Source organism: Poecilia formosa, unplaced genomic scaffold (assembly GCF_000485575.1).
Source record: "Poecilia formosa unplaced genomic scaffold, Poecilia_formosa-5.1.2 Scaffold382, whole genome shotgun sequence".
Taxonomy (NCBI): domain Eukaryota; kingdom Metazoa; phylum Chordata; class Actinopteri; order Cyprinodontiformes; family Poeciliidae; genus Poecilia; species Poecilia formosa.
In genome coordinates this window covers 374,435-388,456 of record NW_006800321.1, presented here as the reverse complement: position 1 = coordinate 388,456, position 14,022 = coordinate 374,435, and the positions used below count along the sequence as shown (strand labels likewise).

General features: G+C 39.8%; 1 protein-coding gene across 2 annotated transcripts in view; it reads left to right on the top strand.

The window, feature by feature from the left end:
• adgra1a (adhesion G protein-coupled receptor A1a) overlaps nt 1-14,022 on the top strand; it is a 38,517-nt gene that overhangs the window by 9,464 nt on the left and 15,031 nt on the right. For both annotated transcript variants that reach the window (XM_016662638.1, XM_016662639.1), the window contains exon 3: nt 8,325-8,452. In XM_016662638.1, the coding sequence (XP_016518124.1) occupies nt 8,325-8,452 (128 nt within the window). The remainder of the gene's footprint in view (nt 1-8,324; nt 8,453-14,022) is intronic.

The following is a 14,022-nucleotide window of genomic DNA, read 5'->3' as shown; positions in this document are numbered from 1 at the left end:
ACCTTCTCCAATACACTCAGGCATTTAAGTGCTGGCAGGCTGCTCCTCATATACTCCTAGCTGAGGAGGTAGATTGATCAGAGGTGTGCTGAATCCAGACAGCTGACACACCTTCCAGGTAGGAGCAGCCTCTTGGCACCATCTAGTGGATGATGAAGGAAGCAGCAGACAAAAGAGATTCTCCAGAGGCCCAAAAACCCCAATTCTCAACAAAAGGCTTACTTGTACTTTATTGTGGCTGACCAGCACATATTCACAATGAAGATTTTTTTTATGATTTATCTTAAAATAATGCACTCCTGTACCCTCATCGCTAAATCAAATGCCAGCCAATCCCCCATTTCTGTTTGACTGCTCATTGAGGAATGCAATGGACTCTGAATTGGAAGGCTGCAGGTTTGATTCCAGGTTAAAACACATTAATACCCGTGGTGGGTGGGGTGGTGCATGGGCAGGACCTGCTGGGTTGGGCCAGGAACCCATTATAACTGCTTGCAATTCTAGTTTGGAACAAACTTCCAGAAAACTGTAAAACAGCTGAAATGCTGAGTGGCTTTAAATCTCGACTCAAAACCCACCTGTTTAGAGTTGCTTGTGGAACATAAACAACAATTGGGATTTGAATCCCAACCCGGGTTCAAGCGCTGGGGAGAAAAGTGGTGCGGGTTGGAGTCCCCCCCGCTGTTTCTTTTTGTTTTTTTTTTTTTTCTGCCGATTCGAAGGGCAGAACTTCGACCCGGCAGGAAATTTAATGTTTTTGATTGTTTATTCAATGTTGCATGACTTTGTGTTTTTGTGTTTAATGATGTAAAGCATTTTGAAATGCCTTGCTGGTGAAATGTGCTTTACAAATAAAATTTGATTGATATGATAGTTCAGATCTTAAAATCACTTACAAAATGTTCTCCACAAGGGTTGGAAAGATGAATCTTCATATATGCCCTGAGCAGACTGGATTTATTTTAAAAATCAGGACCAGCTGGACCAGACTATAGTAGATGACTGACCAACTAATGGGATTCTGATCCATAATGAGAGAGAATTTTAAGGATGTAAATGTTAGAACACTGCCTTTCTCCAGCCTGGGAAAGGCCTTAGCTTCAACCTGGACCACCTGTTCTGGTGTTCCTGAACTTTAACACACTTCAATTAATCAGCATAGCTGTTTTAAAAGCCTTGTGTTGTTTTGTGAAGTGTTGCTATGGAACAATAGGTGGACCACTGTGTTTTTGTATTTGACAGAAAATTTGAAAATATGTCTAGGCTATTGTGTCAATGTTGTTGGACGATATCATTGACGATACTTAACACCAACTATATAGTCTTATAAAAGGCAAACATAAAATAATTTTAAGAAAAAGGTGGACTGTGAATAATGTTTTTTTATTTTAGATATATTTTATTTTAATTGCAATTTCTCTGAAACCCACATTGTACACTTTTGTTTCATCTTCCACTGTTTTAATATAGAATAGAAATCCATTTACAAATTAATTGCTTGCAATTCTTCATCAACTAGACCTGAATTAAATGGTTCCTAAAACCTTAGCAGCAGAATTCTGAATGTAAGGTGTTTATATCCCTGCAATATAAAAAGAGGGAAAATTCTCTGAAATGTCTCCTACTGTCAGGAAAAAATTTCATAGAGCTTGAATTTCAGTTGGTGGAAGGCCTTCATTTTCTAAAAGCTGGGTTTATTCGTCACAGCAGATGTATGAACCATAAGTGGAATTAGATTGTCTTGCAAAGTTACTCCACACATGATCAGTCAGCTGAGGAAAATCAAGTTCTTCCCTCAGATCTCTGCTATTATGTGTGTCAACTCCTTGCTTTAGTATGTGTATGTATGAGTGTGTATGCTGCATTTTATGGAATCTGAGGAGCATTTAAGCAGTCATGCTTAGCCTAATTGATGGTTTATTCAGTGGAGCAAGATGAGAAACCTCATTTTCATGGATGAAAGGGAGAGATAGTAGGATCTGTAAAACACTCAGGCTTGGAACACAGAGGTAGTGAGTTGACATGATTAAGACAAAGCCACCAGCATACAACTATTCTTTGAGCAAGCATATTGTCTTTTTCCCACTGAGGGAAAGCTACACCTTTTCTGGACATGCACATCCAGAAAAGGTGTGCATGTCCTCATGTTGGTTTTGAGGATATATTTGACTCACATGCAAAACACTTTTAGAAGAAGCAGAATTTAAGGATCTTTAATAAATTGAGAATTGTGAAGAGGTGCGCTCAGGAGTGGAAATGGCTCAGCACAGCGCTCAGGGAGGGGGGAGGGTCCACTGGTTTAGCAAAGGGCAGGTGGCAGTTCTGGAAAGCAGAGGCAGACAGGTAAGTGGTGATCGTGATAACGAGAAAGAATTAGGATGTGATGTTCTTACAGTAGAGATGATGCAGCGAATGTTGGTGATGGGTGGAGGATTCAGTCCAGGAGATGAGTTCACAAAACCTCCTGGCCTCTAGGCAGGAACCGGTATGAGCAGCCGTGTGATGGTGTTGCGGCCGGTAGACATGGGACATCTGAAGCCGGGCTTCGAGGTGTGTACCGAGTAAAAGAGGGGCCGCGTCAGATGAAGCCCAGCTTCGAGGCCTGACTTGCTGAAAACCACGTGACTGACAAACAATGCCTTGCATTCAGGGCCAGCATAAGCAAACTAAGCAACCGCTTATCGCCCTGGGGCCATAGTTGTATAAATTAAATTTTTAACTATTGTAATTACACCTAGGAGAAATTAATTTAACTTTGTATGTATGTATTCCATCTTAAGTTGGGGTGCACCGATTGCAATTTTCTGGCTGATTGCCGATAACCGATCTTTTAAAAGCCTGACATGCCGATTTTGATTTTGGCCGATACCATTTTTTGTCTGAAATGTTGCTAAATACATCAAGAAAGTTGCTGAGTTTGCAACAGTGGGGCCACTATTGTTAACTGCAAACATGCAGACCTGACCTGGTAGTCTTGTCTATCAGTCAAACCTCTCACTGGAGAGCAGAAGAGGACAGTGCCTAATTTTTAAACCTTTGCCGAGGTAGATGAGATCGGTGGATACAATTGGTTTCACATGTAAGTGTTGGCCGATCACCAATCCCTCGAAGTTAAGGAAATCAGTGCCGATAAATGGGCCAATAAATATATCCTATATTGTACGGGCAAAAAGAATATAATGCAAACATCACTGTTAGAGATGCAATAATTTTAGCAGATGTGTGAATGATCAAATAATGTGACTGTTGATTGCAGCCAGTCTACATTATTAGCAGAATTAGAGGGCCCCAAAACCAAACTCTGTTTAAGGCCCCATGGAGTCTTGGGCCGGCCCTGATCACATTACGTGGCATGTGTGACTGCTTCATAGCGCAAAAATTCACGTGACAGGTGGACGGAGCCTGGTGCTGCAAGGTTGGAGACCTTGTCCTGTTAGGCGACGGGGGCTGGATAATACCCGTGTTAAACGGACGGCGGAGTCCGGCGACGACAGGCGCTTAAATTCTGTAACAAAAGTATGTTTTTATCTTTTTTTTTTTTAAATCTTTTTCCTTTTTTTTTCTTTTTCCAAAATCTCTTTCTCTTTCTTACTGTATATTCAATGTCACATGCTGTTTTTATTTTGTTTTTTAATTATGTAAAGCACCTTGAAATGCCTTGCTGCTGAAATGTGCTATGCAAATAAAATTTGATTGATTGATTGATTAATTGATTGATTCATTTTGCATGTCATTTTTCAAAATAAAAGCACCATGCTGCTTCATGGGTTGTAGGTAATTTGGTTGAGCATCAGAGGAGAGTGTTTGTCTTCAGCAGTGGCTGAAAAAAAGGTGCATTTACAGTCATATTTTAGATGTTTTTTTATATAATTTTGATGATGTATCAAATTGTAACATTTGTTACCTTTTTTCTCAGTTGTTGACTGCATGGTGTTTTTAGACTATTTCTGTGTTTTTATGATATATATAAAGCATTTGAACTGCATTGTTGCTGAAATGTGTCACAAAAATAAACTTGATTGAAATGAAGTCAACAGGAGTAAAAACTCTGATGTTTGGGGATACTTTGAGATGACCACTCCCAATAAGCTTCTTAAAGACAAGAAGCATCTAACCTCTGCAAATACTCACCCTCTGGAAATTTCCATTATTAATATATTAACAGTCCTGCACAGCAGAAGCAAACTTAAAGCTGTTGGGAGAGTAAAATTCTGCATGGAACTAAATATGAGTGATCAGAGCCAACTACATCTGAGAAAAAGAAAATCTTGAAGAATTTTAGTTTTTCAGGAAGCAAATCAAAACACAAATAATACTGTCTGTCCCAACAAGCACTGCACTCCTAATACACTAAAACAGCAAATGTCTTTATTGTCAAATCAGTCTATGATAAACGGAAACACTACTGACAGTCAACATATACCAGGATTAGTTTGGCTATTTATCATTTTAATAACAAAAAATTGATGACAGTTAAATATTTATTTGACTCTCCTGTTACTAAACTTGGTTTTGACAAAACATTATGACAATATTACATATACAAATCTTTTGAAGTAGGTTCTGATTGACAAGGCTGTTGCAGTTTCAGCAGCAGATGTCACTAGCAAGTAATGAATGAAGCATCAATTAATGAACCTTTGGGCAAAGCAACGGGGTTGAAAACCTCATTGCTTCAGGAGGCTTCATTTGGCCATCACTAGTGGAAGGGTGGGTAGGATACGCAGGAGTAGGTGGACTAGGGAAGGCCAGCCATGGAGTCTTGACCAGAATAGGAGTGGAATGGATCTGGATGAAACAAGGGGACATCCAGATGTAGGGATCAGTTCAAGTAACATGCACGAGGAAATAACATGGGTGAGAAAAAGGCGAGAGGCTTAGGAGACACTTAGAAATCAGAGGGCATGGAGTTTTACCAATACTGGTTAACACTCAGGCACCGACGTGCTAGCTTCCAGGTCCTTATGTAGTCCACCTGATGAGGTGGGAACAAGCTGCAGCGGAACAGAACTGCTACTGCCTGACGCCCTCATGAGCTGGATCACACAAACTGCGGAAAAAGACTGAAGGAATAAGAGAACACACCTCCTGGAACCCGATAATGTGAAGGAGTCTGTTTTCTTGAAACCTCTGCCTCCATAACTAAATCAATAAGCTTGACTAACTTTGTTAGCCAAAGTTGACTACTTTGTGAGTACACAAAATGTACTTTCCTCTGGTTGCTTCCTTTTTGTACTGGCATGAGGATTGCAAAGCACTGCCTTTTCTACAGCCAGGAGTTGTTTACACTAAATGCAAACAACTTAATTTTGCCTCTAATAATATATTTATGAATAGGGCTAGGATGCAGTTCTTTGGATGCAATTGGTAAGGACCAACATGTACATATGTAGATCACAATGTTGAAGAGGATATTTCTACATGCCACAAATTTGTTTCATACACTCACCAGCCATTTTACACCTTGCTAGTTTAGGGTTGGTCCCCTTTTGCCTTCAAAACTGCCTTAATCCTTCATAACGTAGATTCAACAAGGTGCTGGAAACATTCCTCAGAAAGTCTGGTCCATATTGACATGATGGCGTCATGCAGTTAATGTGGATTTGTCGGCTGCCCTTCTATGTTTCACCACATCTCAAAGGTTTTCTATTGGATTGAGATCGGGTGACTGTGGAGGCCATTCGAGTTCAGTGAACTCATTGTCATGTTCAAGAAACCAGTCTGAGATGAGTGGCGCTTTATGACATGGCGCATTATCCTGCTGGAAGTAGCCATCAAAAGATGGGTACACAGTGGTCATAAAGGGATGGACATGGTCAGCAACAATACTCAGGTAGGCGTTGACACAATGCTCAATTGGTACTAATGGGCCCTAAGTGTGCCAGGAAAATATCCCCACACAATTGCACCATCAATCTGAACCATTGATACAAGGCAGGATGGATCCATGCTTTCATGTTGTTGACGCCAAATTCTGACTCTACCATCTGAATGTTGCAGCAGAAATCAAGACCCATCACACAGGCAACATTTTTCCAATCATCTATTGTCTAATTTTGGTGAGCCTATGTGAATTGTAGCCTCAGTTTTCTGTTCTTAGCTGACAGGCGTGCCACTTGGTGTGGTCTTCTGCTGCTGTGGCCCATCCACCTGAAAGTTTGATGTGTTGTGCATTCAGAAATGCTCCTCTGCATACCTCTGTTGTAACAAGTGGTTAAAAGATCAAATCAGGACATTCTCCTCTGACTTCTGGCATCAAAAAAGCATTTGTGCCCACAGAACTGCCACTCACTGGATATTTTCTGTTTTTCTAAAAATTCTCTGTAAATCCTAGAGATGGGGTTTTGTGTGTGAAAACCCCAGTAGATCAGCAGTTTCTGAAATACTCAGACCAGCCGGTCTGAGTACTTGGCACCAACTACCATGCCAAGTTTAAAGTCACTTAAATCACCTTTCTTCCTCATTCTGATGTTCAGTTTGAACTACAGCAGATCATCTTGACCATGTCTGCATGCCTGAATGCATTGAGTTGCTGCCATGTGATTAACTGATTCGACATTTGCGTAATGAGTAGTTGGGCAGGAGTACCTAATAAAGTGGCCAGTGAGTGTATGTCTTAGGTCAGGGGTCCCCAAACTTTTTCCTGTGAGGGCCACATAACTTTTCCCTTCTCTGGTGGGGGGCCGGAGTCAGTTTATAGCAGAAAAAGTGTGACGTTTGCAGGAGTGTCTAAATGTAAAAATTTCTTGTTTTCCAGAAAGCACAACCAAATAACCCTCTCTGGGTTCTTCACAGAAAAAAATCCAGGAAATAACACTATTTATGAAATAAATACCGAATTTTCAGGACTATAAGCCGCAGACATCTCTTCCACTCCAGGTTTTCCACAACGATGCAGCAGCAGCAGAGGGGGGCAGACACCCAAAATTTGAGTCATAACAGGTCAATTGAATATCACATTTATTAGGGTTGAAAAAGAAAAAGTTGCCAAGTTTAGATTTAACTGAAGTGATTACAGTAGTTTCCGAATGGTAACTGTAAAAGTGCTGATCCTTCGTGTCTGCATGTGCTAAATGAAAATAGGCGCATTCTTCTTCTTCTTCTTCTTCGTGTGAGAGGAGGGTGAGTGGAGAGCGGAAGAAGAGCGAAAGAGAGAGCGAGTGTTTAACTTCTATTTTTGGCTTTTTTCTTACTGTTTTTTCACTGGGTGTTTATGTTAATTGTTTAGTTGTATTTTTGTGTTAGTTTTGTCAAGTTTTTAGGGGTTTTTGTTCGGGTTCGGGTGTGGCCGTCAGGCGTGCCTGGCTGGCCGGCGTCTGACGACGCCATGGTTGTTGGTGGTGGGGCTTTCTCCGCGCTGACACGGAAGAACGGCGTCAAGGTGGGCGCTGGTTCTCCGTGCANATGCTCCTCTGCATACCTCTGTTGTAACAAGTGGTTAAAAGATCAAATCAGGACATTCTCCTCTGACCTCTGGCATCAACAAGGCATTTGTGCCTACAGAACTGCCGCTCACTGGATATTTTCTGTTTTTCTAACCATTCTCTGTAAATCCTAGAGATGGGGTTTTGTGTGTGAAAACCGCAGTAGATCAGCAGTTTCTGAAATACTCAGACCAGCTGGTCTGAGTACTTGGCACCAACTACCATGCCATGTTCAAAGTCACTTAAATCACCTTTCTTCCTCATTCTGATGTTCAGTTTGAGCTGCAGCAGATCATCTTGGCCATGTCTGCATGCCTGAATGCATTGAGTTGCTGCCATGTGATTAGCTGATTCGACATTTGCGTTGGGCAGGAGTACCTAATAAAGTGTGTTAGGGGTCCCCAAACTTTTTCCTGTGAGGGCCACATAACTTTTCCCTTCTCTGGTGGGGGGCCGGAGTCAGTTTGTAACAGAAAAAGTGTGACGATTGCAGGAGTGCCTAAATGTAAAAATTTCTTGTTTTCCAGAAAGCACAACCAAATAACCCTCTCTGGGTTCTTCACAGAAAAAAAATCCAGGAAATAACACTATTTATGAAAAAAATACCGTATTTTCAGGACTATAAGCCGCAGATATCTCTTCCACTCCAGGTTTTCCACAACGATGCAGCACAGAGCATAGGGGCGGACACCCAACATTTGAGTCATAACAGGTCAATTGAATATTACATTTATTATGGTTGAAAAAGAAAAAGTTGCCAAGTTTAGATTTAACTGAAGTGATTACGGTAGTTTCCGAACGGTAACTGTAACAGTAAAAGTGCTGATCCTTCGTGTCTTAACTAATTACTAATTTACTTAACTAATTTCAAGTGTGATTTTTTTTTTGTATATTTACCAGGATCTAAAGAGAGTGCTGTCCTTCCCTCCATACCCTAGGGATTATCTACATCCTGTGGTTTATGCCTGCACTGCCGTCATGCTGCTGTGTTTGCTTGTCTCTATCGTGACTTACATTGTACACCACAGGTAAGAGTCTGATTCGGGGGTTTTTTTTACCCAAATGATCTGTTTGAGTTATCAGAAACATTAGCTTAATTTGAATCTTCAAACTGCATGTTAAATCCCATCTCAATCTTAAGAATTATTTCCATTTAGTTGGATGTATTACTGTAGGTCCTTCCTCCCAGAAGGAGATTTTATAACAATCAAAAAGTTCAAACTTTCAGATTTGGTGTGTTCAGAGTAGGACCAAAATGCAAACAGGAGAATGGAATAGTCATATGAACCACTATATATTAAACAAAAGGCAAAAAGTACAAAACTTGAGAACAGGAACAAGGAAAGAGCATAACAGAGTAAAACTGAGTCAATTGGACTTCCGGTTATGGTGGCCATGTGAGAAGATGTACCAATCTTTGCCCTGCTGTTTGCTGCTCTAATAAGGGGGAAAAAAACTGCTGTTCATTAAAGATTTATGTGAAAAAAAGGACAACACAAAGGGAAAAGTGAGGCATCCAAGCAAACAAAGCTGTTGGACCACAATTTCTGTGAAGAAGCTCGCAAAGCTAACAAAAGCATTGCCGCACAAGAAAGAAAGTAAATCAGAAAATTCAGAATTCAGAAAATTCAGAGTCAGAAAATAGTAAGCCTGATCAAATCCTGGCCGCACTGGAATCATTAAGAAGCGAGTTTTCCTCAAAACTTGATGGTGTGATGGTGACACTATAAGATATGAAACAGGTGATGAAAGACTATGAGCGAGCAGAGGACCGTATTTCCACCGCGAAAGATGAGGTGGCTAACCTACAAGCTAACGTGAGCACCTTGCAGGCGAAAAACAAATCATTGGAAGACAAACTCATGGACTTGGAAACAAGGTCTCACTTGAATAAGGCTTGTGAATTTGCCAGGAGGTGCCAAGGGTCCAGACTCGTGTGCTTTTTTGTAGAAGTGGATACCCGAAGCATTGAGGAGTGAAGCGCTGCAGCCCTTTGTGAGCTTGGAAAGAGCTCACAGGTTATGCCGAGAGCAGACAGTGCTTCCCGACCGAGAGCCCTGATAATGAAGTTCCTCAACTACCGAGAAAAGCAAGCCATCACTTGAGCCGCACGAGAAAAAAAGGACGAATTCTACAAGGAACAACGGGTCCACTTCTACCTCGACCTGGCCACTGGGCTTCACCAGCTGAGAAAAAAGTTCTATCCGATCTGGGAGGAGCTGCGTAAACTGGGCATTCGCAATGGAGTAACTCACCCTGCAACGCTTCTAGTGACTTATGAAAACAAAACACTGACATTAAAAACACCTGGGGAAGCAAGTGAGTTTCTCAAGAAAATCCAAGAGAGCTCGGGACACGCAGAGCGCTAAGTAAAGAATGATGCCTCAGATGGCATGTATATTACACAAATAACTGAAATCCATTATTTGACATTTTACAGTTTGCAAGCGCAAACTATAGTTTGCGTACTCATGCAGTACACAAATTTCTTTTGTGCACTGCAGTGCATTTGATTCGGTTATTCCTATGTATGTTGCATATTTGTGTTCCTAAATTTTGTAACAACAACCATTTAAGTGTGGAGTTGTCCTTTAAAATGTTTTTCAATATTAGTGGGCAGGGGTCAAAAAATGTTGTTTAGCAGTAACGGGTGCATTTCTTGCAGAAGAAGCAAGAAATGCTTATTCTACTGATGGTTCTACTGATCCTCACTAGTTGTGGATTGGTTCCTGGCAATAACGGGAGACAATGGATGTGGGTGGGACTCTCCCAGTTTGGGGAAGGGACTTGGAAGAAGGAAGATGTTTACGTTCTATGTATTGGATGTGCGTTCTAACATCCGGTTTTGTTGTGTCTCACATTTCTATAATATTAAGCAATCCACTACTTTTGTTACTGTATGCCTCAAACCGTAAAGTTTTATTTTATTTCATGGAACTGCAGAGGTCTTCAACACCTCCAAAAAGTCAAACAATTCATGAATAGATTGAAAGAAATGGACTCTAAAATTGTGTTCATTCAGGAAACACACCTTCTTGATGAGGACAACTTAAAAGTGAGGAGGAGGTGGAGGGGCAATATATATATAAATGGCACTGTTCACATCTCATTCTAGAGAGGTTATTCCTCTGATACATGAATCGGTACCACTGCAAATTAAAAACATTATTAAACACAAAAGAGGAAGGTACCTAATACTTAAAGGCTCCCTAATGTCGGATACTCTAATTTTAACTATTATATATGGCCCTAATGCGGATGACAGTAATTTTTACAATGATTTATTCCTTGCCCTTTCTACGCTTAAAGGATCACACATAATGGGGGGGACTTTAATTGTACATTAAATCCAAACATGGACAGATCAACCGGAATAGGTCAGTCACATAACAACTGTAGAGCTGTAATTCATAGAATGATGAAAGAGCTGAAGTTGCTGGATGTATGTTGTGATCTGTGTTTGTCTGTTCCCCTGTGAGTCTCTGTGTCTTCCCTGTTGATTGTTCCCAGCTGTGTCTCGTTCCCTGATTGCCCTCCCTGTGTATTTAAACCCACCTGTTGTCTTTGTCTCTTGTCGGATCCTCGTCGTGTAATGTTCTTGCTGCCTGTGTTCCGTTCGGTGGGTTTTTCATCATTAAATCATCATCATCCTCATCCTGGGTCTGCCTCACCACTCTACCTCCACAAATCATGACAATGTATGGAGAGAGAAAAACCCAGCTAGCTAAGCATACTCCTGTTATTCAAGTACTTTCAAAACCCACTCCAGAATAGACTCCTTTTTGATTTCTACAGTTGTAGTTTAGAATTCAAGATTGCTCCTATGACAATATTATAATTTTAGATCACGCTCCATCTTATTTGGTTTATAAAGATGATATATTAAAGAAAGACCCCACGAGATGGCAGTTCCAACATAAATGGTTACAAGACGAAAACTTTGTGAAATATTTAGGGAAACAAATTGACACATTTTTTCTAATTAATACTACAGAAACAACAGCATGTATAAAATGGGAAGCATTTAAGGCCTTCCTTAGAGGACATATTATTAGTTATACAGGGTCTAAAACAGGGGTCCCCAAACTTTTCCCTTCTCTGGTGGGGGGCCGGAGTCAGTTTGTAACAGAAAAAGTGTGGCGTTTGCAGGAGTGCCTAAATGTAAAAATTTCTTGTTTTCCAGAAAGCACAACCAAATAACCCTCTCTGGGTTCTTCACAGAAAATATCCAGGAAATAACACTATTTATGAAATAAATACCGAATTTTCCAGACTATAAGCCACACCGGACTATAAGCCTCATATCTCTGCCGCTCCAGGTTTTTCACAACGATGCAGCAGCAGCAGAGGGTGGTGGACACCCAAAATTTGAGTGATAACAGGTCAATTGAATATCACATTTATTAAGGTTGAAAAAGAAAATGTTGCCTTCTTTAGATTTCTACGGCAGCTTGCATCCATTATTGTTGCACTACTGCCATTTACTGGATCCTAATATCTATACCTCAATAATACTGATCCCAGTATTATTTAAAAAAACTAAAAATCTTATTTTTCCCCTCAATGCTATTTAACTGATCAACAACATTATCATTAACATTATTCAATTCCCTATTAAAACCTAATTCCGTTTTAATGGGCGCTTTCTTCTTTTATTTCCAATTTTGTCTTCCAATAATTCACTTCCTGCTAAAGAGCCCCTTGGTGGTTGAAGAAAAATCCACATATAAGCTGCACTGGGCTATAAGCCGCAAGGTTCAAAGCTTGGGGAAAAAAGTAGTGGCTTATAGTCCGGAAAATACGGTATATGAAAAAAAATCTAAATGCTCTCTGGTATTGTTCAGGGGGCCGGATCCGGCCCACAGGCCGGAGTTTGGGGACCACTGGTCTAAAACAAAACAAACTGAAATAACTAGAATACAATTGGAAGATAAAAGTAAGACAAGCTAAAGTAAATAAGGAAAATGACCCACAACTAAAAAAGGACTTATTGATTTTGAGAGCAGAATATGATAAATTTTCAGCTTCAAGAGCTGCATCAAGCCTTTTGCGACTCAGGCAAACATTCTGTGAACAGGGCAACAAAGCAGGCAAGTTACTGGTATGGCAAATAAAACAGAAACTAAATAACCAATCACATCTATTATATTGAATGAACAAATTTTGCAAGATCCCCAAGAAATGAATGCAGCCTTTAACAACTACTATGAAGAATTTATTTATTTATTAATTAATGCAAATAAGCATAAAATTAGAAAACATAAATAATTTTTTTTAAATTAAATATACCTAAATTCTCAGAGGAAGACTAGGACAACTTGAATCTAGAAATTACGAAAGAGCTAGGGCAAGCCATTGACAATATGAAATCAGGGAATAGAGCAGGACCAGACGGGCTTCCAATAGATTATATAAGACCTTTAAAGACAAACTTTTTACCCCATTATTAGATATGTTTAAAGAAATTTTTCATTCAAATTACTTCCCTCCCTCAATGAATGCTGCCATGATTATCCTTTTGCTAAAGTTAGGCAGATCTTCAAATAAATGTGAGAACTTCAGGCCGATTAGTTTACTAAATTCTGATCTGAAAATATCTCCCAAGGTCTTACCAAATACAATTGACCGAGATCAAAATGGATTTATTTTGGGGTGGCAAGGTTTTCATAACGTGAGGCGAGTATTAAACAAAATTCATCATAATAAAGGTACCTCGGACTCTGTTCTTTTATGCTGAAAAGGTGTTTGATAGGGTTCACTGAGTATGTCTTTTTCAGGTTATGGAAAAATTTCACTGTGGGAACAATTTTGTAAAATGGGTCAAAATATTATACAATAATTCCTCAGCTGAAATAATAACTATCAGAAATATATCTAAACCAATAAAGATCAATAGAGGCTGCAGACAGGGCTGCCCATTGTCGCCTCTGTTGTTCACTCTGGCAATAGAGCCATTTGCTATTGCAATAGGCTCACACCCTCATCTTAGTGGAATCACGGTGGAACCTACAGAACACAGGATTCCCCTGTTCACAGACAACGTGATCTTATTCACATTAAAATTAAGTCAATCAATAGAAATTATTTTGGAAATAATTAAATTAGTGAAATCTGGATACAAAATAAACAAAACCAAATTTTCAATTATGTTATTAAATACAAATGAGAGAATTAGCCCAACTTCAGGTGTATTACAGTTTAAGATAGTAACTGAATTTAAATATTTAGGGGTACACATTTCTTCAGAGTTTGAAAAGGTAGCTGCGACCAATTACAGACTCATATTAAATCAAGTAGATAATTAATTTGAAAGATGGATGCCACTACCTATGTCTATGATTGGAAGAATAAATGTAATAAAAATGAATATATTTTAGAATGTTACTCTTCCACCTCCTCCTGAATTCTTTTCACAAATGAAGAAAATGGTGCGTTCCTTATCGAACAACAGGAAGTCAAGACTCTGTTTGTCCTTGCTGTACCTCCCTTATGACCGTGGAGGCTTGAAGTGCCCAACTTTTCACTGAAGTGCCCCAAGTTTTCTATGATGATTTATTACAATAATCATTCTCCACATTGGACTGACATGGAGTCTTAG